This window comes from Polypterus senegalus, chromosome 6 (genome assembly GCF_016835505.1).
Source record: "Polypterus senegalus isolate Bchr_013 chromosome 6, ASM1683550v1, whole genome shotgun sequence".
Lineage (NCBI taxonomy): Eukaryota > Metazoa > Chordata > Cladistia > Polypteriformes > Polypteridae > Polypterus > Polypterus senegalus.
The window spans coordinates 120,690,585-120,717,922 of record NC_053159.1 but is presented as its reverse complement, the minus strand read 5'-3'; the positions used below and the strand labels follow the sequence as shown (position 1 = coordinate 120,717,922).

Here is a 27,338-nt window from a genome sequence, read left to right as displayed (position 1 = left end):
GCAATGCTGGGCAGCTTTAGCTCATATCTGTGGTGAGGTTTGAGCAGCTAGCCAGCCAAAGTGAAGCATTTTCAGCGGCTTCACATGGCCTAATGTCAAATGTGTGTTGTAATGAAAAACACAAACAACCATAAGAGTTGGGGCACCCACAGGCAAATCCCCTATAATTAAAAATAAATGTGTACAGAAAGGGTAAAAAAAAAAGTCTTCACAGACAGAAGTCTCAAAAGAACTGCTCCAAGATGGCAGCACTTCTGGTTAAGTATAGGCTAGGCAGGAAGAGGCAGGTCCATGGGGAGAGACCCCGGAAGTGATGTCAGATGAGGTAGGGTTTGTCAGTCATCCCATCTGCAGCTGAAGGAACAGAAGAGTTGTTAGTAAACAGCTCCACCTTGTGGATCGGTGAGGAATTGCTATCACCAGAGCCTTTCAACTGTCCAAAAGGCTCATATGTATGACAGTGTTTTTGAAGCAAATGGAAAAAGTTGTCAAGAGGCATCAATGCATTAATTGTAAGGATAAATATCTTAACAAACAACCACAGCCCCTTTCTTTTTTAATGGATTTCATCTAGCAATCAAACCTTATTTTATATGAAGTCTTTCAAAGGATATCCGTAACAAAGAGCAAAGAAGCACTGAAATTATATTTTGTATGGTTTGCCTAAGTTATTTTAGAAATTCTGGAAACTGTTGGTAATATCCTCAAGAATCATTAATTTTCCAAACCCATTTATAAGGATAAGGGGAAAAGCCAATTCTGTCAGTGTCAGGAAGAGGCAGTAACCAGCTCAGGATGGGGCACCAGTCAATGGCCCAGTGCACACACACAGACACACATCTAACTCCAAGAAAAACAAGAACGTCAACACTGTGCATGAAGTTGAGGCTTCTTCGATGTGTCAATATGTCCTGCAGTTGAAACACTCACTTGCTGAGTACAGATATAGCAGGGATAACCCATAAAGGCAGGTTATGGGAATTTGGCTGCTTCTTTCTCCCTCATACTAGAGCACTGAACTGCTGTTCAGAGCAACACAGGACCTGTTGCTATATGATTCTTCCTTGCTGTAATCTACCTCTATTTCAGAGTCAGTATCAGTAAAACGTGTATTGATATATCGAACACTTGTCCTGACATCAGTAACTGCTGCTTGCTGCTCCCAGTAGCATTTGAGTATATCATGAGAACTAAGTTTGTGCTTTGATGGTCCCAAAAAAGATTCTCTGAGGATGTGACTCACTTAGTTAATTGTGTATTGTGACCACAAGGGGGCATCAGAGAGCCCCAAACCTCAGAAACAGTAAAGCATCTTACGTTATTAGAATACTTTTTGTTCTCTCCAGGCACTTCTTCCCATTCCTCTTTCCAGTAATACGCTACAAGTATACATCCATCCATCCATTTTCTAACCCGCTGAATCCGGATACAGGGTCACGGGGGTCTGCTGGAGCCAATCCCAGCCAACACAGGGCACAAGGCAGGAACCAATCCTGGGCAGGGTGCCAACCCACCGCAGGACACACACATACACACCCACACACCAAGCACACACTAGGGCCAATTTAGAATCGCCAATCCACCTAACCTGCATGTCTTTGGAATGTGGGAGGAAAGCGGAGTACCCAGAGGAAACCCACGCAGACACGGGGAGAACATGCAAACTCCACGCAGGGAGGACCCGGGAAGCGAACCCGGGTCCCCTAACTGCAAGGCAGCAGCGCTACCACTGCGCCACCGTGCCGTCTACAAGTATACAATAAATCAAATAATTCTCACAATTCTTCCTCCTTCTCATCTCCAGCTGAGTGTTACCTGCTGCCTCCCGACTCTGTAGGGAGGTCCTTTCCTGACAGCTCCCTCTCTCAATCCCCAGGGTCCCCAACAGGGCTGAAATTCTGGACCATTTCCCAAGCCCTGCTGCAATTGTCACAACTGGGCTTCCATACGAGGACCACTGCCACCTGGCATATGGGGGATGGAACCACTCCCGACTCTCAACTTCTGTTGGTCATCCCATTAACTTACACTGGCCGGGTACAAAGTTATTTATTTGTTTCACCAGCCAATCCATCTATGTCGTCGCACCTGCCTCCTGTCCAAGTAATGGTTTGTTTCCTCTCTCATTCAGTATGCTCCTTCTCCTCCTACAGTGTGTGAAATATTTAACCTGAAGTTTCACGTATGTTGATGTGTATACTGTCCATTGACAACTTTCATCCTCACAAAGTTATACAGAGGATAGATAACGGTTCTGCCAAAGTGCACTCACTTTGTCATGTTATGCCTTCATTCTAGATTTTCAATCAATTTTTTAGTTACCTGCTTTCATCAAAAGACTTGTTTGTGTGGCTTTGTGTTTTATTTTAGTTATGAAGTGATGCCATTCAAAATGATGATACAATGCCACATTTCCTATTGCCAAAATTTTGTATCATGGATTTCGACATGTAAAAAAAATTGTCTCTTGCCTATCAGCTATTTCAGACCATCAGAGGTTGACTGATTTTTTTCTTGCAAATTCTTCTACAGGAACTTTGGGATAATATTGCGTTCCCTTTGAACTGGGAAGTCAGAATTTCCGAGTTCCAAGTAGAACATTTCAATTGGAATGTTCCTACAAGTCGGATTTCCTACTTGGAAAGTCAGGAGAGCCTCACCAACCTCAATCTGAAACTCCAAGATGGCTACACTGCGCTTCAACAGTAGTGAAAGCTGTAATATTATAGTTTATTAGCACTTCAGTCGATCTGTGACTCAAATCAGTCACACACGGTACTGTCCAACTTCTGTCTTTGGACATGCAAAAAACCACGTAATGTGTTATTATCAACTTGTTGAGTGGTTATTTGTACTCTGAAAGAGCAAGAACAACCCGTTTTCCTGGGGGCATCTATATTGGTTTTACAGGAATGCGGTCAACTTGTGTGTGGCGTCACTCCCAGCTCCAACATCCAACTTCTGAGTTAAATAGAACAAAGCAAAATTCTGCAGATCTCAGATAGTGTCCTTCATCAAAATCAAACCTGTTGAGATGTCAGCAAAAATCACACAAGGTAAAAATATTCTGAACCATTTGCAGGAGCTGTGACTAAGTGGTGTTTAGGTGCGATCCTCTTACCAGTGTCATCTCTGTGGAAAGCAAATTTAATTGTGTGTCAGAACTAGCCAGTTCTTCTCCAATCGCATCAACTCAGTGATGCTAGAGAGATGATGAGAAACTGAAGCCAGGCATGGAGAGAGGCAAGCGTGACAACCAGAAAAGAAATGAAAAACTGGGATACAGAAAGAGGGGAGGGAGGGAGTGAAGGAGAGGATTCCAAAATATTACTAATTAGGAAATACCAAAGGTACAACAGGAAAGAAGAGGAGAGTATAAAAAGAGAGAGTAAGAAAGGAAATAGAAAAGGTTGGCATCTATAGAAAATGGGAATTAGAGAGGAGTTTGGGATATGGGGGATACAGGGGAAGAAACAGAGAGGTGGAGTGAAGGGAGGGAGCTGGGGCTGGATATGGGTGTGTTACCGGACACCGCCGGCTACTCCAGTGAGGGACGAGTCACAGGACCACTCTGTCTGTTTGTCTCTTACCGGTTGGTGGCTCTTCTCTTTCATCTGGGAGCTTGCAGAACTAAGATGACAGTTGCTGCCATGGAATGGGGGGCATGGAGCTCTGTGTGAAATGCAGTGTGACCCAAGGAGACACTTTGAGCGGTAAGATCCTTCTTGCTTGCAAGAGAGAGTGAGAGAGAAAGGGAGAAAGAAAACGGTGTAACCACTGTGAGCCCTTTTTCATCAGCTGTGTCTTAGTTGGCTCTGGTGGGCTTCCTAAAATATTCTTGGCAGCAGCTGCACTTTTTATGTACTGTTCTACTGCTGATAAGTAAGCTCTACCACTTCCCCAAATGGGCTTCAGATATGGGGCCGTTCAGGCAGGCAGTTGTAATCTGATGCCCACTGGATTTCCAGGGTTGGGGGGCAGGTGCCCTCTCTTATTCATTTGAGCACGGACAGGTGCATACATTTTGGAACAACTGTCTTGTTGAAAGAGGTGTTGAAGTAAGCAGAGACTTCCTGTGCATAGCAGCACAGACCGATGGGTGTGGGGGTGGTAAAGGAATCCATAGTGGACAGAGCTGTGACATGAAATGACAGGCACCAAAGCTATTCAAGCACTCCCCATGGATTCTGCAGTTGGAAAGGCCCATGGGCAGCCACACTCTCAAAAAAAAATCTGTGAATTTAGAAATTAATAAGCATTTGAAGTGGATGCAGAATGTTTTTGGCATGCCCCTTAGTTCCAGGAGGACAAAAGGTGTCCACTTCACATCTGAGAGACCAAGGGTGCCTGTTTCCCCAGGGTGAGTGGTTCTTTTGTCACATAGTAGTTTTTGGAGGTGAGGTGTGCTGCAGTTCCCTTTAAGGTCATAGCACGATCTGTAGTTGTAAATGTGTGCTTTGTGATTCTCTTTAGATTCTTACGACAGGAACAACTCCTTACATGTCTCCCTGGCTTGGGCTACAGTGAGCAATCAGGTGTAAGGGTGATTGCAGTAAGTTACAGTTGCTGAGTGTTCCAGGGTGTCTTTCATTTCAGCATTTGTCTCATACTTTGGAGGCTGGGCACATTTAAATGGCCCAGCTCAAGAAAAGAGTTAAGATTAGGAAAGTAAACTTGCACCGCAGTTGTGCAGCTCTTTAGGCCTCCACCATCCTCCCCCACTCCTGCTCTCTAAGTTGCACCTCTTTTGTGCTCATGCATTGACAGCCTGTCTGTGTTCTTTCACAAGATTAAGAGCTTCCCCTGGCAAGCTGACAAGGACAACATTTGAGGAACAAGAGTGTTTAACCCCTCAGCTAATCTTGTCTTTGTGAGAATGGAAGGATTAGGCCATCATGCTGTTCATGCCTGCGGGGTGTATGGTTTTAATGGCTCGGTGAGTGACGGGAAATGGAAAAATAGAGGCAGAACCTGATGACAAAGAAGTGGGTAACCCATACAACCCCTGGAGGACACTGCATTTATAGCGCCTTTCACTTTGAGCGCTTTTTGAAATTGACCCTGAGAGTATCATTGAACTGAGTTGCCTGTCACTTCAGGAGGAAGGTGGGGTGACGATTGTCTCTTGTTCATTATTTTACTTTCAGTTAACTTTGTTTGTAGAGGTCACCTAGAAGAAGAAGTATCCATTTAGTAGAGCCTACCATAGAAGGGTGCAGGAAAACTGAAATGACGCACACCATGCGGTTTCTCCTTTTTGTTTCTCTGGTTGTGACTACCACCTTTATTTGTACATTTGCAGCCTGGTATTTAATGAAGTGTATTTCATGCAGCCACCAAATAGAATCTTTTAATGCTGTGGTCAAACTTTTCAAGCATACTGTTCAAATCCCTACGAAGGAAATTTAATTTAGAAATGGTCTGAGGTTGTTTACTCTGGGAATCTATGAGGAGGGAAAAAAAAAAGTGGTCACCTGCCTCCTTTTCTTCATCTTCCTGTTTACTACATGCTTTTTGGTGCCTAGGAATTCAAGCCTGATTGCATCTTCTCTCTCTGAAGTAACAAGAAACCCAAAGCTGTGCTCTTCCTCTTCTGGGCATTAAGAGTGTGGAAGTCCTTGCTTGCAGCCTGAATGGCTGTTCTATTGAAGTGTTTCTGCTTGTAGAATTTTCATAATGCTGAGTGGTACAACCTTCATTTTGATTTTGAGTATACCAGCTGTCTGTTTCTAGCCCATCTACAAGATACACCTCAGGCATCCCCCATGACTAGAGCAAGTAGCACATGATGAAGGACAGAATCACATTGTGTTTGTGTAGCTGATTGTTAACTGCACCCCTTAGAAGTGATTTTAAATTGATATGCTGATAAAGTTGAATGATTTCCAATGTGCTTAATCCAAAGATCATGTGGATTCAAATTTGGGTACAAGACACAAAACAGGAGGCATAATAATTTGAAAAAAATACTACCCTAAAATCTGACAGTAAAGATGAGTATCCTTCCAGAGCAAAGGAGGCCCAAATGGCATTGTCCATCTTTTAAATATCTATCTCCAATACACATAAATCACTGAGCTCATGAACTACATACTTCTGGTGAGCACGTTCTCCTTCTTCTCTGCTCATCCTTTTAATGAGCTTCTTAAATCTCCAAACTAAGTTTGCACGATTTTTCCAAGAGTCTTTCTCTGCTCTGTGGTTTAGGAGCTCCACATTTCCACGAGTCATAGAAAGTTGGGTTCCAATAGTCTTCTTGGCCAGTTCAACACATTTGAGCTTACCTAAGGAGTTTACTGGGATTCATCATCATAAAGAAAACTTCTGCATTGCCTGAATCAATGACTTTCTTGCCTAACAACTTCAGATTGAGACAAAGATAAAGAAACTTGGATCTTTGCAGAGTTCATATGAAAAGAGTTTTTTTTGTTTATTACCTGAACACTTTGTCGTATTTGCATCCCACATTCCTTTTTGTGACTTGATCCTATACCCCTTCATATTCTAGCTGTTATCATAAATTGCACAATAATTTTCTCCTTTTCTCTAATGGAGAAGATCCTTCCTATTTCTGAGTTAGTCCAATGTCCAGATATTTCTAAAAGCACTAACCTTGTAAAACAAATAAGAAGTTAGATGCTTATTTTTGAAAACTGATGAGTGTACACTATTAAGTCTCGTGTGCGTGTTCTGCCTGCGGTAATGGCATACATTTTTCATACATACAATGTTTTCACATGTAGGTCCCCAAAATTTTAAGACATTATATTACCCAGGGTGATAGATTACAGAAAGTGTATTAGACCTTCACCTGGGCAATGGCTGGCATGAGTTTCTCAGATTATTGCTTCCAGTTTAAACACAACCTTCTTATAAATTGTTTCTGCTTGTCTTGGCTCCGTAGAGGTTGTGCTTTTCTCACGTTCTTATTTTCAGCATTTTCTCACACATCTACCGAAGGCTATTCTTTCTCCTAATTTTCTGGCCTCAGTGCTCTTTGTACATGTACTGTTCTTACTTCTTTGTATCATGACCATTATTCTGCTCTAGAAGCTCATATTAGCTTTTCTGGTTCTACCTTGTTGTGCTTCATTTCAGCTGTATAGAAGGTTTGGTACTCAGTTTCTACATGAGATCTTTTTTTGAGCTTTTCTTTTCCTTTGAAGATATCTGTACTGGTCGTGATTTCTTCCCGTCATCAGTTTGTCTCATGCCTGTGTCAGCTGCCCACTTCTCAACTCCTGTCCATGTGTTCTCCCTTGCTCTGTTGATAGTGTGCATTCCTAGATGTTGCATGGGTTCTTCTCTATAGTCAGTGATATGTGTACTCCAATCAAATAGAACTTTTCCAATATCTGCCATAGCTGCATGGAAGATGCTCTTGTTCTCTTCTTGATGGCAAGCCAGTGACCCTTGATGACCCCCAGGCAGCACCATTAATGACGTTCTGGTCTGTTCTGTTCGCCTGTGGTGTATGTTACTGTGTGTGTGTGTGTGTGTTTTCATTTTTTTTCCTCTCCTAAAAATCACCATGCAGCTTTCTTTATACTGGCAACACAAAAGGCCCGCCGTTGGCTTTTATTGAACTACATTAAAGCTCATCATATTCTCCTTGGAAGCAAGCAGTTAGTCCAGTGTAATTTGCAATAATGTCATTAAGAAGCGGACGTCTCAATGCCTAGCTTGCTCGCTTTAGTAGTTTTGCTATTAGAAAAAAAAGAAAGTCATTTGCTGAATCCACATGGTAGCCCATTACTGAAACCATTACTGCCTTTCTTTGCAGTCCTGAGAGACACAACGATAAAAACTCCTCTCAAATGTCGGGCCTCTACGCCACAGGAACCCCGGCTAACGCAAGGCAGTGAAACTATTATGACAACTTAAATAAACATTCTTTGTGTTTATTGTTGCAATTAGAGAAGATTGCTGGATTTTTCTAAAGGGATAATGACTCAGTGGCCACCTGCATTTAACTTATTCAAGCTTTATTTTGTAATAAGTTGTGAAGATATGCAGTGGATTCCTGCTTTATATGCAGCACTGCTTGTATTTAAGTAACAAATACAGCTTCTGTCTTCAGTTTTACAGTTCAGCAGAGTGTGAAGCACAATTCTGACCCATAACACCTTGTATCAGCTTTGGGAATCAGAACATGAGTACAGGAGGGTGTGTTAGCATCTTGTCAGCCGTGGAGGATACGTGTGGTAGCTGTAGACTCACCATCCCCATTGTGTTAACTCCACAAAAAACTGCATTCACATTTATTTACCTCATGATTGTAAAACACTTACATATTTATACAACGTGAGCCCCAGTAGGTTAAATGAATCAGTGAAGGGTGTAGCGTTGCCACATATGGCATTTTCCTTTTTGTATAGCATGTCATCTTTGATGATTGTTATATGTTAGTAATAATACTTGTGGCATAGATACCTGGTTTGTAAATAAGGGGTCTGCGTCTTTAAACAGGTTTGCTCGAATGAAATGGGGCTTGTGGGAACTGGAGGATGTAGCTGTAGGCACTGTACGTATAAAACCAGAAGACTGAGGTGGGACGTTTTGACTTCTGGATCAACACCCACCATTTACAGTAAAGACTTTTGGGGCTGTATAAATCATCTGGCAGAGTCATTTGCACCAATAATTTTGTATGTTCATTATTACTTCTGTTGCTGTGTTTGAAAATCATTGTATACAGTATACTGTATATGTATTTGGTGCTTAATATACTTCATTTTTTTAACATTTTTTGTGTGGGGTGGTGAAAAATACTGTAGGGCTTATGTGATTGCTTAATTCCATCCATCCTTAATTTTACAATCTTAGCGGCTACATCACCATGCAGATCTGTTGGCATCCTCTTCACCCCCCAAAAGTTAGGATTTGCTATAAGATTAGATAACCAAACCAGATGTCTTCAGTTTTACAGATCTTCCTAGATCTTACATTTGCTGCCTTCACCTTGTCTCAAACCCTCACTGTAGCACCTTTACTGAATGTGTGTCCACCTTTACGGTTTCTCTCGGAGGAAGTCTGTCTCAAGATGTGTCTTTGCTGAAACCTCCCTTGAGCAGTCCACTCACTTTACTGTATAGTTGTATTTATGAGTCTTTTCTGTCTTGATACCTGTGCTATGTGTGCTGTCAATTTGCTAATTTCAATTCATTGTTTTCATTCTTATTTAAATAGAGGCTATACGACACTATAAAATCATCTCCTTGTTAATAGACATTTAACTTTTGAAAATAGATTTATGGCCAGTTCTTTGGGCCATCATTTCTTTATTTCTGACTTTCCTGGTTTATTTGTGTCTTACCTTTTAGTTCACAGCTAGTCTAAATCCCCATTTAATGCGTGGGTGTTCTGCTCTTCAACTTTATATCACTGTGAATGTTCCCCTCCATCATGTTAGAAATCTGTTATTTGTGTTTATTTTAAGCCTTTGCAGTAGTTTTTTTCATTTTGGTGAGCACATTTTCTTCATGTATGTGCCATTCTGTACCTTCCTTTGAAGTATGTTTACTTATTTGGTTGACATCTTCATCCAAGGCAACTTGCTTCATTTATGATACAATTGGATACATTTAACCAATTAGAGCAGAGGCATGTCAAATGACTTGTTCAGGGTCACACGGTATCAGTAATTGGATTTGAACCCACAACCTCAGGGTTTGAAGTCCAAAGCATTAACCACTACACCACACTGATTCCATCCATTATACAACCCGCCATATCCTAACTGCAGGGTCACGGGGGTCTGCTGGAGCCAATCCCAGCCAACACAGGACGCAGGGCAGGAAACAAATCCCACACAGGGCGCAGGGCAGGAAACAAATCCCACACAGGGCGCGCATGCACACACACACACACCCACCAAGCACACACTAGGGACAGTTTAGAATCGGCAATGCACCTGACCTGCATGTCTTTGGACTGTGGGAGGAAACCCACGCAGATGCAGGGAGAACATGAAGCGAACCCGGGTCTCCTAACTGCGAGGCAGCAGCGCTACCCACTGTGCCACCGTGCCGCCCCCACACTGATTCCCAATTCTTTATTTTTGTTTACATCATCTTACCATATGCTATCCTTTTTTTTTTTTTTTTAATTTTCTTCTGTTTTGATGATCCCCTTAATTATATTTCTAGTCAGTAGTCTTACTAGTTCAAGTCAGTCTAAAAATCCTAAAGCTATTAAAATGGCAGGTCTAGATACTCAACAGGAGATAATAATAACAGTTGTAACAGAGACCCTGTGGACCCTCTTGGTTAGGTGGGGAGCTTCTTGTGTTTAGGTCCCCTGATTGGCATTTACATTTCCCATAATTTCCCAGTGATACCTGAGTCAAATCTTGAAGTACCCCAGTGGCTTTCCCAGAGCTGATCAGTACATCTTTCCTCTCCGAGGGCTCCTTCTACCACTCTGTTTATCTCTCTGCTGCCAGGGGGGATTTCAGGAACATTTTAATCCATTTCCCCTGGCTGTTTCTGTATTCTTTAGGGTATTGTAAGGAGGAAAAAAGAAAATTTAAAGCAAACTTGTCAGGGGAATTTAAAAAACTGACTTCTTCCTGGTCTTAAACTTAAACCTGTTTATTTCACATGGTGAGATGAATCTGGTAAACCTTTCTTTCTTTCTGTTTCAAAAAGTTACATCAAGATTGGCAGGTCTCCAGTGTGGCATGTACTTGGTAAATTTTTCCATGTATCTGCAGTTCTTTGCGTGAAGACATACTGTATTTCTTACATTTCTGTAAAACTTCTTTTTAACCACATTAATCTCTGACCGCTTTGGAAAAACTGATTTTATAAGTAAGCAGTGGTATCTATTTTATTTACTCTTTTCATAATTGTTAACACAGCTCTCCATTGACCCATTTTGTGTTCCAACTTAATCCAATTACAGGCTTGCAAGTGGCTCAAAGGTGTCCTAGCAGCAGAATGAACAAGGCAGGAACCAAATAAGTCCATCACAGAGTATGTTTATACATGTCATCCTCAATTGCTTATGCTCTATAAACATTCAGAGGCCCAAATCAACTTAACATACAAATCTTGTAGAGAAAAATAAGATAACATTCAAATGCTTGTTTTGAGCCATACTGCTAAAAGTGTTTATGCATTTGTATAGTAAGTAAGCAGTTTATGTTCTACTCATTTAAAAAGTTGTCACTATAGACAGATAATGTACAGTAAGCATTTGATCCGATTTTTGTATTATTCAGTGACTTTTTTCTAGCACTCTTGACTAAGTACAGACTCGGAGTGCTTGCTCTTGCTTACAGCTGCAATGCATTAACAATAAAACAGTAAACCATACAATGTTGACATATGTAAATGTACAAATCATACCAAACACATAGTAACATCAAATTAATCTAAATGGCTAAGAAAAATTACAATATAAAGTATGTGGAAAATTAAACAAAAACTCTATTCAAGAGCATTCTTGAAGAACACAACCCACAGCGAGATTCATGGTCAATTATTATAGTTGCAGATCTCACCTGACTACTCTCCTCATCCTGGGTGTTCCACAGTATCATAGGTATGTGCTGGACAAAATGAATCCTTTTATCATAGTATCACAAAGCTCCCACCCAATATTTCTGGCATCACTTTCCATGGAAATGAGCTTAGGCTTAGCCATGTAGTCATGGATGCAAATGAAAGAGCAGCATGTCAGGAAAAGAAACCAAGGAGGGTCAGTAATACATTGTACATAAGAAGTTTGACCAAGGAGAGATCAAGTCACGTTTGTTTGGTTAGCTCATACCTAAGTTATCCCAATGTCTTATCCAAATACCCTATAAAGATTGTCAAGGTTTCTTTTTCAAATATATAGTATGACTTGATATTTTTTCCACATCATTTTGACTGTGAGTAAAACTGACTTCCATCTTAAATAGATTACTCCGTAATTTACACCATTGTCCTTGACTGTGCGATTCATTGTTTGACTGAATAAATTCTACTGGATCAACTTTCTCAATACCTTAGAGGAATCTGACGATCTGCATTGGGGTCACCATGCAGCCTTCTCTGCTCAGACCTAATTGTTCTAATTCCGTTAGCTTGTCAAAGTAGGAGCTGCCTTAGTGCCAGGATGCACTTTGTTACTCCTGTCAGACATGTCCAGCCATAGTTTCTTTAAAAAGGGCATTTTTGTCTAAAGTAGCCAGCCACTCTTCTCCCCAAACCCCCCACCCGACTCTTCAACTTCAAGGCCACCGACACCTCTTCAAAGGAGGCTGTCATATTCGTGTTGTGATTTCTTAACACCTTACAGTTTTGCTTATTGTTTACTTCTACTTTTGTGGGCATAGCACCACCATGCTGGTTACCTGTTAAAATAAAAAAAAAACAAGAAGAAGAAGGGAAAGTAGTGAGTTTCTGCGCTTTACATGTCATTGTTTAGCATTCTAAAAACCAAAAATTATATATGTTACTGGCCAAAACCGATTTTAGGACAAACTAGTTTAGACTAAGCTAAGCCAGTTTATCTTAAACACAATAGGATGAATCGGTCTGGCCTAGGAAAGTGCGATTGCAGACCAAGCTAGTTTAGACTAAAATGAATCAGTTAGTCGTGAGAGCTCTACATTGATTAAAGGATAATCTAGTTTGGACTAGGTTCATCCTATCCGTTTCAGCAAACTGGATTGGCCTAGTCTAAACTAGTTTGTCCTAAAATCAAGTTTGGCCTATAACATATATAAATAAGACATTGCTTATAACTGAAAAAATGTGTTCCTTTAAAACCTAAAAGAAAATCTGTGTTTTCAAAATGTGTTAGAATTTAGACAGGATGACAAATGCAAAGTGGAATTTCCTTAAGGACTCCCACAATTGTGGCCATCCTGGGTATATTTTAAGTGTTTTCACTTAAACAAATAGCAAGCATTCCTGAAACATTTTCAGTGAATAAAAAAGTGAAACTGGAGAAGACCCTGCCACTAAGCCGGTGACTGTCTAAAAGCAAGACCACTTTTGTAAGTGAACATTCCAGTTCTGTTAGTTTTTGGAGTGAAAATACATCTTTAAGGCAATGAGAAACTTCACTCAAAAAATCTCCTAACAGTTCCGTTGAGTGGACAGGTCCCTTTGATGATGTTGTGCCAACTAAACTATGGACCCGGGCTCTATCTTCCAAGGCTACAAGTAGATAGAGTGAGACCTCTGCTCTACTCAGTTTCTTTTGTTTTCACACTTGATAACCACACTTTTCCAAAGATCTCCTCTTAGAAATTTGAATCCATAGTATGGCCTTGCTTGAGTTCTCCAAACAACTAACCTGAGCTCCATTTCAGGAGGTGCCTTTTTTACTAAAAGCACCTTCCCACCCGTGCAAAGGTGAGATTCTGGTTATACAAATGTGGCCCTCTATCAATAGTTATCATGATTTTGTATTGTGTCTTGCATGTTGAATCCCAAATGTATATTGCAGTGTTGCTGAAAGTTCTTTATAAAGATCTGCTGAGTCTATAGTTGTATTGCACTTTGCATAAATGACTTGGGCTCTCAGTTATGTGATGTAACCGGTATATTTACTGGGTTACAAGTCCTGGGTTCACTACTTTTGGGATGCTCATGCAGACTACCCATATATATTCCAAAGTCATGCTATGCCATCTGAATTGAGTGGTTCTTGTCACACATTTGCAAATTCTAATATTGCACAGCCATAAAATCAAACTCATGTCCGACATGTCATTGAGAAACCTACAGGAATTTCTTGTTGTGGTCACATCCATGTAAAAGCCATAGTAAGTGACAATGTCAGGTTTCTGTATTAAAAATGGGATAGACACTACACAATACTGTTTGCTGTTAGCACTTTGCTCCTAGATGGAATATTAGGAAGTTAACCACTATGATGCTTCTCTCGTCATAAAGAAATAGCCCTCATAGCCGCAAAAAGCAGAGGGATTCAAATATGGAAGTAAAGATTATGCTTGCAGAAGCAGAAAAATTGTCATCCTCAGGTTGCACATCCTTCATCTGAGACCAGTTGATCATGTGGAATACAGTTCAATACTCTCCTCCTCCTCCTCCTCATTATGCTATAATTTGAAGAGCAGTTTAGTGTTCATTAAATTTCTCTCAGTGTTTGAAAAGTACTATATTAATATTTTACTTGAGGTGTTCAGTGTAGTTACCTGTCTTAGCCATTGCTGAAGAGAATCTGACCATTTCTGGCTTGATGTCTCTGTATATGTCACCAAAAGATCTAATATGCCAGATTGCCCGCCACCTGCTTTTTTACAAAAATATGGTCTTTTCATCATATCAGCTTGCATACGCAATGCAATTGTACACGGCAATGCAATAAGCAATCATTAACCATCTGTAACCCATCCAAAAACATTAGCAATACGTGACATCACAAGACTCAAAACACAAATGGAACAAAGGAACAAGCAAACAAACAAGACAAAAGGGGAAAAATGGCAAATGCTGACCCTGAATCCCTGTGTAGGACTGGGTCCTCCATTCCAACTCTAAGAGGTAGAATTAGGTATGTCCCTCCATGAACTTAGCGGGGTCAAACCCCAATAGGGGAAACTAAGGGATGAATAATGAGAAAGCTATGGAACAGAGGTGCATGCCAAGCATGCTTATATTCAAGTAAATGGGCAAAGTTGTATTCAAGTGTGGGGAGTCGAAAGATGAGAATACAGAAATACGACAAGGATGGTTTTATCCATTTTCCCCAAAGGAAGGAAGATAGATAATGCTAATATCAACATATTATTACAGTGCCTGTAGATATTATGATGGCATGTCTCCTAATTTTGTTTTAAATTATAAGCTAGATAAGTACAAGGTATCCTATTGTCATGATTCTGAGCTTTGTTATGCTAAAGTTAGGTTTTTATTCTACAATTATGTTTTGTTCATTTGGGTTCAATTTAGGCAATATCACATTAGAGCTGCAGCACAATGATGTTAGTCCAGTTGTAGGACATAATGCCAGAATAGTTTTAGGATTGCATTTTAGGACAGAAGTTAAGGTTAAGGGGTAGTGTGGTACATAAAGTCAGAAGCGTTTACGAACAGATGTTAAGGTTGCTGGGATGGTGTAGTTAGGGTTTAGTGTGAACAATATCCACATTCTCCATGACAGCATGTATGTTACTAAGAGTTAATCTATTATTCTATTTTTTTCCAAACTGCATACACAGGCCTCTGCAATCACCTCATCGCTCGATGTTTGGATTTCTTTCCATAAACATAAAAGTTCTGTCCTCTATGTTATGAACTGAGAGTCCCAAAACCCAAGAGACTCCCAGAAATGCTCAAAAATGCCCACTACCTGGAGATTTATTGCCAAACCCTGACTAGATGTATGAACAAAGACAAGACCTTCTTAAAATAGTTTATTTTCACGAAAATGCCCTTCAGCAAGAATGAAGCTCCATTCTCCATTGGAGCACAAAAGGCAAAAGGGAGTTGCCTAAAACAATAAGGCAAGCCAATGCAAATAAAGTACCAATATAAGAATACAGGTGGGCAAAGAACAGTGCAAAAAGGTCAAAAATAAATCACAACAGCGACACATAGAAAAATTAGTAACTCAAAACCTCCCAAGCGCATTCATACGAACCTCCAGGAACTGTGGGAAAACCTTGGCCTTTATAGGGCTGAGGGCAGTCCCTGGTGGAGATAGGCAGGTGGTCCCGCCTCTTGGTGAACCATCCACAAAATGCAAGGCACATAAAAAAGGTTTGAGAGACAAAATTAAGGATAAGGCATAATGCAAATAATTACCAAAAATAAATTTGAACCACAGGTCTGAAATACAACACTGCACATACAAATGTCCACCACAAAGCTGCTGTCCTAAAACTACACTGACACCAAGGTGCTGTGGCCCTGTAAACAGATGTGTCTCCATTTTGGTGAGGTCATCTTCGGGTGACCATTTTGGTTGTGGCTTAATTGATTGTGTTCAGTCATTTGATCCAGGACTTCTGACACATGGCATCATCACCATAAAGGTATAAAAGACAGCAGCACAGCACTTGCTTTCTTTTTGGTTTGTTGACATTTTTCTGTTTTTTTCTGATTAAAATGTTTGATTACCTTTTTTTGGCTCTGGCACTCAGTTCGTTTTCCCTTTAACTGGTACTTGGACTTTGGTCTGTCCTTGTGACCGTGGGTCTTTTGCCTGCTTCCAAATACTATTTCATCTCCTGCGTATTTTGAATCCTGTTTATTTGTTCACATTAAAAATATCACAGCTATGTGTAGCAGTTTTGGAGGTGGAGTAGGCAGACATGTTCATGTACCAAGGACTGTACCCATTTGGCACTGAAATGGATAAAATGGCACTTTCTGCTTTTTTATTTTATTCATTTCATTAACACTAAAATTACCAGAGCCTACAAAAAAACTCATAGATCCGGCCCACCTTAAATGGAATAGCCAGCTGCTTGCAGCTTGTCTTTATCAGCACATTTAGATGACAAAAGACGTTGGTGGAGAGGTGTGAACGGTTTTAAGGTGGGCCAGATCTACGAGTTTTTTCGTAGTCTCTGGTAATTCTAGTGTTAAGTTCTTTAAGAGATGGATGCATTCAACGTGGAGGTGGGATTACATCAGGGATCAGCTCTGAGCCCTTTCTTATTTGAAATGGTGATGGACAGGTTGTCAAACGAGATTAGAAAGGAATCCCTGTGGACTATGATGTTTGCTGATGGCATTGTGATCTGAAGCGATAGTAAGGAGCAGTTTGAGGAGACCCTGGAGCGGTGGAGATATGCTCTAGAGAGGAGAGGAATGAAGGTCAGTAGGAACAAGACAGAATACATGTGTGTAAATGAGAGGGAGGTCAGTGGAATGGTGAGAATGCAGGGAGTAGAGTTGGCGAAGGTGGATGAGTTTAAAGAGAGGTGAAAAAGAGAGTGCAGGCAGGGTGGAATGGGTGGAGAAGAGTGTCAGGAGTGATTTGTGACAGACGGATATCAGCAAGAGTGAAAGGGAAGGTCTACAGGATGGTAGTGAGACCATCTATGTTATATGGGTTGGAGATGGTGGCGCTGACCAGAAAGCAGGAGACAGAGCTGGAGCTGGCAGAGTTAAAGATGCTAAGATTTGCACTGGGTGTGACGAGGATGGACAGGATTAGAAATGGTTACATTAGAGGGTCAGCTCAAGTTGGGCGGTTGGGAGACAAAGTCAGAGTGACAAGATTGCATTGGTTTGGACATGTACAGAGGAGAGATGCTGAGTATATTGTGAGAAGGATGCTAAGGATAGAGCTGCCAGGCAAGAGAAAAAGAGAGAAGGTTTATGGATGTGGTGAGAGAGGACATGCAGGTGATGGGTGTCACAGAGCAAGATGTTGAGGACAGAAAGGTATGGAAGAAGATGATCCGCTGTGGCAACCCCTAATGGGAGCAGCCGACAGAAGAAGATTCATTTCATTAAGTGTAAAATTGCTCAGCAGAAAGAGGACGATAGTGTTTGGGGAAGCTGTCAAGGCCTTGTGTTCATTTTATTAACTAAGAATGTATCCCGAAGGTTGCCGATTCAAATCCCTGTCACTGCCATAAGAGATCCTACTCTGCTGGGCCCTTGAGCAAGGCCCTTAACCTTCAGTTGCTACAGGGGCACTATACAATGGCTGACTCTGCACTCTGACCCCATATGTGAAAACTAACAAATTCCTAATACGAGAAATTGTATAAGGCGAAATAAAGAACAAAAAAATGGATAAAGCAGTGTGAATTTTTACAGCATGTATTCAGTTTGCATAGCATAAAGGGAGGCAGGGAGATTAGCAGTTTGCTAGGTAAAGTTGGGAACCACAGAGCTGTGAAGGTTTTTGAAGAAGGGACGCTGTTGTGACTGTGTGTATCCCGCAAGTCATTATCCACCCAGTTCTTGTAGTTTAATGTTTAAAAGCAGGTGTGGGGGTCCTGCTTTTATGTTTGGCATGGTGTTAGCTTTCCAGTGCTTCTGGCTGCTTGACACTCTATATGCAAGCTTTATAGTATGAAAGCAGCCCCCTCCTGAACTGGTTCTTCTCTACTCAGCATGTCTTTCTACAATCTGTGGTCTGAGTTAATGGATAACATGAGTGACACATAACGTCCATTTTTATTTTTTTTTTTCCCCAACTGAGGCATCAGGCCTTTTCTTGGCAAACAGAAGGAGATCTACATATTTTGTTTTGAGGGATCAAGAAGACTGACAAATTAATTCTCTGGGGATGCGAATTACAGATTTCTTACATTCTGTGGACTCCAGAGTCTTCATTAAGGGAAGAATACATTTAATTCTTTACTCTTGTAAGCATATTCGCAATCCCACCTTGGGGACGTAACAGAGGAACAGTAGGGAAACCTGCATCTTTTTCTTCTAATAAGCTTTAGATGTTTTCCATAAAAGTCTCTTAAGAAAATGACTTTGTCCGACTCCTGTGTGACCAGCACACCTTTTTTGCTGTTCCGTTTAAGCTATCAGTCATATTGGTGGGGCAGCTTTGTTCATTGAGTGTGCAGATTTAAATAAATAAAATTGAGAAAAAACAGCTTGGCTTGATAAAGATTCCAGGCAGGCCAAGCAAGCAGTCTGGTTCCCTGTTGGCCCGCATTTGGCCCACAAATGATTTCCTGTATTGTGCATTTCAAAGACATTTTCTTGGCAGCAGTAAGTAGTGGTTACTCACAAAAATCTGAAATAGTGAGGAGAATTCATGTTTTCTGAAGAATTCCAAAATACTTAGCCAGGTCTGAGCTAATCTGCAATAAACTGCAGTAGTCACATGTACTTACACTCTCGTCCCACATCTTCCTACCACCACCATTATGTATTGACTAAGAATGAATGATACATTATGGAGACCAGTAACAAGCAAGAAGTGCCTCTGCAGTTATATCTGTGAAGATGGCACAAGTACAACTGTGACATCAGTATACAAGTACCTTCAGTTATTCCACATGTGGTTAAATTTTGTTTTCAAGCGAAGACCCAGCCATCAGAGAGCGCATATTATCACTGTGTGTAAAAACATCCTGATTTGGGGTGGCTCTAAATGTACTGAATTTGTGTAACAAGATGTACAGCATTACATGCTCACTATCTTAATGCTTCAATATACAACAAAAGGGATTCCTTCTTGGCTATGGCTTACCAATGGATAGGTGTCATCATAAATTTGAAAACAGTTGCTCTGCTAGAATTAAAAATTTGCATTTTTTATAGCATTGCCATCTACTGGTTTCTAGAGGGAATACAGAAAACATATTTAGTCCTGCGGGAATCACATGCTGCAGAAGGTAATGATTTTGCTACCACACAGATCCGGAGTACTTGATTGAAGTTCTTCCACATGAACTATTAGTTTGAAGTTTTTGTGTACTCCATATATCTAAAGGGGGTTGGCAGTGTACTCCCATATCCCAAACACATGCAGTTTTGATTCATTGAAGACTCAAAAACTCAACCTGTGTGAATGAGTGTGCCTTGCATGTGATGGTTTGCCAGACCTCTTCTGGTTTGCCAGAAAAGGCTGACCAACCCTGCACTACAATAACTGGGTTTTGGAAAATAAATAAATGGTCTTGTCTGGTCATGGGTGCTTAGAAAGTCTTGTAGCAAAGAAAGTGCCAGTGCTCTTCTTTCCTTGTATACAAGTTTTACAAGAAACATGTTAAACTTTACTCACCAAACCATAGATTTTTATTTTTTTAACCATTCATGCTTGAAACTGTAACACTTTTAATGGTTCCTATAGAGCAGGCATGTCAAACTCACTACTATTGGTGGGCCGCTTTGACTGCCATACGTGCATCAGCGGGCCGCACTGTAACAAATACTATTATACAAAGTTACTGTAGCTTTCTTTCCAATACTGAAAACTTTAAAAAATGTAACACTTAAAGTTTAAAGAAAAGCTGTTTATTTCCATACAAGCTCCGTACAACAGCATACAATTAAAGTCTTAATCTCTTAGCTAGGTCCTTATATTATGTTATATTCATTATATGATATAGGAGTCTTACAGTGTGAGATCTATTTCTTTTGTCCCGACACTTGGCATCTCTTGTTAGCGACCAGTTCGTCAATATCAGGCTTGAAATCTTGTGCAGCTGCAACTTTTATGAGGGATGAAAGGTGCTCGACAGGAAGCTTTCATTAACGAAAACAATTTCACCTTAAAGGTAAGTGCTTCCGAACATAGACAGTACTCTCGATGCCAGCTTACAGATCTGCACATACGAGGGTGGCAGGTAAGCATACAAGCCTGGCACACCAACTTGGTTATATTTTGCCTTCAGAATAGAATCTGACTGCAGTTCAGTCAATTCCATTTAGATATTCTCGGGCGCATTCTCAACGTTGTAAGTGAACAGCGCAAAGTCCTGTTCGTGTGAACTGAAATCACGAAAACGCTCACTGAATTCATTGTTCAGTAATTCAAGTAATTCAGTAATTTATTTGGAAAATAAATCCTCCAAAAATCTAATTTCACTTTACTAAGTTTACTTCAAAGTTTATATTGTAAAATAAGCTAATATGCAAAAAGCCACCTGACCTACACTAATTTTACAAACTCAAAATCACAAAAATATTTTAATAAACAACTCATCAACTTCTCGCGTCCACTTCAGATCTTCAGCCGTAGTCTGCACTGTTTGTTACAATGCTAGCACAAAATTACATAAAACTAGAGCAAAAAAATGTGAAGATATGCGGGCTATAACTACTCGTGGTGGTCAGTTCTGCCCAGTGGCCAATCTCAGCAGCCCAGGCAGTAGTGTAGCCTGCGCAGGGGCAGCCCTGGGCAGAGAAAGAATCGGTTGCCCCTTCGTCCGCCATTGTCAATATAGTATCTTATGCACGTGGTTGGCCACGTCCATTGCGGATGCTGCATAGCCGCCTTGTGCTCATGACACTTCTATATGCGCTTGTCTGTAACTTGAAAACCAAGTGGCGGCCCATGATATTTTCATTACAGCAGAAAGTTATAATACTACATATAGCTTACTGCTCCAACTCTAGCAACATTAGTAAATACAGCGTACTAATTAACAAAAAACACAATGTTTTTCGGCCACATTGCCATCAGCTGTGTCGTTATTTTCTCTTTCTGTTTTATATTCAATATATATTGGCGTGGCGGCCCCTGGGAGTTGGCGTCCCTGTGCAGGTGCACAGTTTGCACATGCCTAAGGCCGCCCCTGCTGCAGCCTAGCACCTCAGTTGTGACGTTGCGGCTCATTAACTTTGGTCAAGGCTCATGGCTATACTAGCAGATGACGTTTCCGGTACCGTAATGCCATGGGAAAACGCGCCTTTGTCAGAAGGCAAAAGTAAGAAAAGTCAATAAGTAACGCCAAAGATGCAGAATGATTCAGTCACAAACGAGTGCTAACTAGGATCTGTCATGCGGGCTGCACAGATTTCTGTTGCAGGCCGCATTCGGCCCAGGGGCCGTATTTTTGACATGTCTGCTATAGAGGAATGATAGGTGAGTACATCACTGATCACCTGTGGCTGAGCTGTAAATGTTGGCATGCAGGCATAACTCATGAGAATTTCATAGTAAATGAGATTTCTTTGATTCCCATATAACAAAACTATAGCAGAATTGTTTTGTGGTTAGCAAAAGCGGTTTTTAAGAATGTAGTCACTGATCTGCGAAAGCAGCTAGTAGCGCGGTTTTGAGTGTGAGGTGTATATTTTGGTAACACTCATGTAAGGGACAAGTTGCGAAAGTTTCCTCAGGCTTGTGAAATTGAGAACACTGTAGCGACGTGGTGCTCTTACGTCATCTGCACCATTCACTGATTTGAGGTCTCATACTGTAAGAAGCCAGAGTAGAACAGCATTTGAAATAGGAGAGCACTGCTAATGTTAAAAGCATTCGGCTCATGCCAAACTGCAAACCACTTCTGTCTGAGTGGACAGCAGTAGTGGTTTAAATTTCCACGACACTAAAAGTGATGTCTCTTGCACCCCCTGAGAATCAGTGACTTCTTAACTGTGCCTATTGGGACTAGAATAACTGTTATGAATCTGTCCCCAGCCACTCTTTTTGAGTAGCTTACCCTAGAAGGTACATTCTGTTTAAGTTGTTGGGCAGTACTGACCATGGTGCAGTCACATGTTGGAGGGAGCCAGTGAAATAAAAGAACGAACAAACGTATTTAATCAAAAGCAACTGCATACAGTGCTAGCAGAGAGGGCGTACAAATGGTGACACCAGAGGCAGGACATTGGCCAGATCAAGACACAAGCTGGCAGCAAGATAAAAAGAAAGACAGCTTTCAGTACCTTAACAACTGAGCTGATGGTTCTTCAATTCTCTCGCTGCGGGATTGTGGGTAATCATCCCCCATTCTCCATCTGAATCGGCGTGCCTCACTCATATAGTCAATATCTGTACGAGAGTATACTGTTTACTATAGCATGGTGACAACGGGTGTGTGTTGTAACGTGTGAGTCCCTGTCTTGCGCCCCAAAACATGAAGCTGAGTCTCAGTACTTTAGCAACACCAGCTTTATTCAGCTTGAAACAGGAACAGCAGGGTTATTATTGTAGCAGGATCTGCCACTAACTATACACAGACACAGCAGTCAGGCAGGGTTGGGGCCCAATTTATAATGTTCCTGTATTACCCATCAATGGCAGGCGTTTATAGCATGTCCGCGATCTTTGCGGATTCGCTTTTACGGCAAACTGCTACAGTGCTTGGAGCCTTCAGTTGCTTCGGGATGCTCTTCCACGTGTCATCCCATTGGGTGAAATCCCACAAGAGTTTAGAACCAGCCATGACTCTTTTCAAAGGTAAAGTGCAGGTTAATTTGTTTTATGTATTTTTACTTTATATTTTGTATTAATCATTTTTATATGAATAGTTTTGGGTTGTGGAACGAACCATCTGAGTTTCCATTATTTCTTATGGGGAAATTCACTTTGATATACGAGTGCTTTGGATTGCGAGCACGTTTCCGGAACGAATTATGCTCGCAAACCGAGGTTCCACTGTATTGGTGTTTTTTGTACAAAGATGACATGTATAAGCTATTGTATAATACTGTATGTGTGTAATTACCAGACATGGCTTGTCTTGGATTTATTTGGTAAGTTTTTAACGATTGTCTGACAGAAACGCTTCCAAACTACTTTCTGCATCTGCTCAGGTTTTGGTTCCGCTATCAGTACTGCTATTTGGTGTATTATAATCATAAAAGAGCTGAAGAAATAGGTTTTGAATAACTATACTGAATGTCCCAGTTTATTAATATTTATATTTAGAATCAAAGCAAAGAATGAGGACAGGAAGCAGAGGGAATGTGTGAGTGAGTTATTTCAGAATTGAAAAGGAGTATCTAACAGGGAAAAAGGGACCGTTTAAAGAAAGACTGGCAAAAACTCCAGTAAACTATAGGGTTATGGGTGGTCAATGAGAGTGAGGGCAATATCACCATCAGGAAGCAATGTGCTGACCAAGAGCACCATTGGTTGCTCCATTAAGATCTTAGGTACAAAAATGTGTAGAATGTATGAACTAAGAGCCAGTTATGAATTCTAATTTAGTTTTTCTGAACCACATGCATTTTTTCTGTATAATTGCTCTTTTGTTTCTTTCTAATCCTTTTCTCTACTGTGTTTCATTTCAGTTAAACATTTTAATATCAATGCACTCGCCACCAATGACAGCCAAGAAGCAAGAGGACTGGTGGTCCCCAAGGTGTCAGGTCTAGAGAGAAGCCAAGAGAAAAGCCCAGACGCTTGCAGAGACCTAAGCATACTAATTCCTCCTGTGCCAAAGGAGACAATCCCACAAATCCAGCCCCGGGCCCATCCTCCGGTGGTGCCTCAGCCCCATCCCCTTCCCCCAAGCCCTGTCCAGGTTCAAACTACAGCGACTAGCTACCAGCCCCAGGCCCCTTCATCTCAATCTGAGTCTCAGTCTTCAGAGAAGCCTCAGTCAGCCTCTGTACAGCCTCTCGCCCAGCCACAGCTGCAGCCTCTACCTCCACCTTCGCATCGACCTCAAGCTCACCCACCATCTCCAGTCTGTCCGCCTCAGCAAATTCCTCCACCTGTTCAGCCTCGTCCTCCATCACGCAGCCTTCTAAAGCCCTTGTCTGCATACAACGCTGGTGCCAGTGTCAACGGCATAAGGTTAGTGTCATCAATGTGGTTGTTTGGAGGATTATTTCAAATATTCTGTTTTGTCTTTAGGGATGTTTTAACCTTCTGAAAATTAAATGTAATGTCATTTTTTAATATACTTGAATAACAGTGTATTTTCTACACATCAAAACCTCTCTCAGCAATACCAGATAAACAAAGTAAATTAACTTATAACCCAGTAGGGTGAGTTAGCTTGTTGCCAAGTTATTGACCTCACATTGTTACCCATTAATAGTTTAGACTCTGTTTGCTTAATGCTGCTGTGATTGGCTTTGGGATCTTGTGGCACATTGACAATAAGCATTTTATGATGTATCCTGGTACAACTTGAAAGCAACTAGCATTCTGACATTTTGGTAATATGTGACTTTTTTGTTATTTTTGTTTGTTTTATAACCTTTTTATAAAATGGAAAAAGCTGGTGCATCTCTTTGGGTTTAGTTTTATTTCTAGGAAAATAATTTTGGTGATATTTAAACTCTTCTTTGAACATATATTTGTCAAATTGTTAGGTAATAACAGTAGAGAACAAATACATGTCCAGCTTATGACTTACCTAAAACTGTACTTTTAGCAGGAAAGGCGCTACATAAATGTAAACTATCATTTGCAAATTATCATTTGCAATACCATTTTGTATTTACTTATTTGGTGATACCTTTATCCAAGGCGACTTACAAAATTTGAGGTACTGTACAATTGGTTATAATTATTCTGTTTTTTCAATTGAAGCTCAGGCAGGTGAACTGACTTGCTCATGGTCACACAGTGTCAGTAGCGGGATTTGAACCTGCAACCTCATGGTTTGAAATTTAAAGCCTTCACCGCTACACATCACTGCACAACATGAATAAACTGAAAGAATCATGTATTAAAAAGATAAATATATATTTGTCATTGTCGACTGTAAAGCATAAAACATAAACTGTGCATAAAAAACAAATAATATGTTTATAAAGCACAATCACAATAGGTTGTCCCCCTGACTCTGTATTAGACTAATGGGGTTTGGAAAATAAATCAATAATCTTATTTAGTCATAGCTGCTCTTGTAGCAGAGAAAGTGTCAGTGCTGTTATTTATTATAATACATGTTTTACAAGAAAGATACAAAAAAAACTCCATTGGATTCACCAAACCCTAGATCTTCATTTTCCTTTAAGTTTCAAGAAGTTTACAACTGTAGCTCTTTTAATAGTTCCTACAGAGAGAGGAATGATAGGTCAGTACATCACTGATCACCTGGGACTGAGCTGTAAACATTTGCATGCATAATTAATTAGCTGGAATGTCGTAATTTCACAGTAAATGAGATTTCTTCTACTCTCACATAACAAAGCTACAACAGAATTCTGTGCAGTGTGCAAAAGCAATTTTTTAAATCATAGTCGCCTATGTGTGAGAGCAGTCAGGAATGCCATTTTGAGTGTGACATGTAAGAGGGATATCCAGAAAAAAAGGTTACAACAGCTGTTAAAAATCGAAAAATGAATATATTTCAACCAAATTTACAGGGTATGTTCCAAAATATGTGTTTATTTCTTGACATAATCGCCGTCAACTTCGATGTACTTCTTCAGCCTGGGCACCAGCTTTTTTTATACCCTTGTCGAATACGCTCCGCTCCACCTTCGAAAGCCACTTCTCCACTGTCTCCTTCACTTCCTCATCGTTGGAAAAACGTTTCCCACCCAAGAATTCTTTCAGTTTGGTTTCCACAAGCTGACGATGGATCTCGGCCGCGGATTTGCGACGCAAAGTGAGGAACTTGATGACCGAATGAATCTCGCATCGGCGGTAGGTGGAGCAAACGGCCTCAGCAGAGGTTGACGGACTCGCTTGCTGTGATGACATTTCACAACTGACCGACGCAGGTATGCCAACCTTCAAAAAAAAAAAATTCCCTGCACCCTCCAGGGCACTTGTAACCTTTTTTTCTGGATATCCCTCGTATGTTACAGTAATGTAATTTCCACTCCTTCTTCTTCTTCTTTCGGCTGCTCCCATTAGGGGTTGTCACAGTGGATCATCTTCTTCCATAATGTCATTTCCACTCCTGTAAAGGTTAAATTGAGAAAGCTTCCTCTGGCATGCAAATGAGCACAATGTAGCACTGCAGTGTTCTTAACCCATCTACAACTATCTCATATTCTTGAAGCCATACTAGGTCAGTAATAAAAATAGGAGAAGGAGGTTAAACACACTCGGGCTCATGCCAAATTGTAAACCACCTTTGTTTCAATGGGCAGTAGCAGTGGTCTAAGTTTTCATGATTCCAAGTGATGTCTGTTACGCCCCCTGAGAATCAGTGGCTTATTAACTGTGCTCATTGGCACTTAAATAACTGTTATGATGGGGTCTTTGGTCTGTACCTCGTACCCCAGACACTCTTTTTCTTATTATATTTTGCCCTAGAACATATATCTGTATCTGTTGTTGGGCAGTGCTGATCATTCTAAAATGAAGAGTAATATGCTGAAAAACATATACTGTACTGTATATTCCCCTGTGCCGACTGTGCTACTATTGAGGCACAGATGTGCATTAAAAACAAAAAAACAGGTCAAAATCAGTAGGCTTGAAGCATTTTATGATGTTAATTATTGTTGCTACTTTCATAATGATTTAGTTGTTGAGTTATAGTCTTCAGATAATCACATCCTGACATACAGTATACCTATGGGTTATGTAGGAAAGGCATAATAATTAAGATTTCCTATTGTGCACCAAGCAGTTACACAAAGTACATGGTGCTGGCTATTCCCATATATTATATATATATATTTGTACTTTGGACGTTTCAAACTCTGAATTTAACAGTTAAGCAGTCATGGACAAACCCAAACACAGCAGATTGCACATAGATGTTGCTTACACTCATAAACTAATGTACGCTCTTTAGTTTCCAGTGTGCCTTTTCTGACCCTGTATTGATAAGGTAAACGCAGCTGATAACACGTGACAGTCCTGATGCCCTTGAATTATAAAAATATTCATAATGCTAGGCTCCAAGGTTTTGAGTCTGAACCATAAGTCAGACACAGCAGACAACATGCAGCTGTCGGTGATATACACGCACAGATGTATAATGGCTTCAGGGCTCCAAAGAAACAGACATACATAACCAAATAATAATACAAAAGAATAAATAACTGTTAATGTCTGCCTTCAAGTAACAGCTT

At 40.7% G+C, this 27,338-nt stretch overlaps 1 protein-coding gene across 1 annotated transcript in view; it reads left to right on the top strand.

Moving 5' to 3' along the window:
- Positions 1-27,338, top strand: part of auts2a (activator of transcription and developmental regulator AUTS2 a) — a 1,288,356-nt gene that overhangs the window by 1,207,543 nt on the left and 53,475 nt on the right. The window contains 1 exon segment of the mRNA XM_039756996.1: positions 23,637-24,144. Within this exon segment, the coding sequence (XP_039612930.1) occupies positions 23,637-24,144 (508 nt within the window).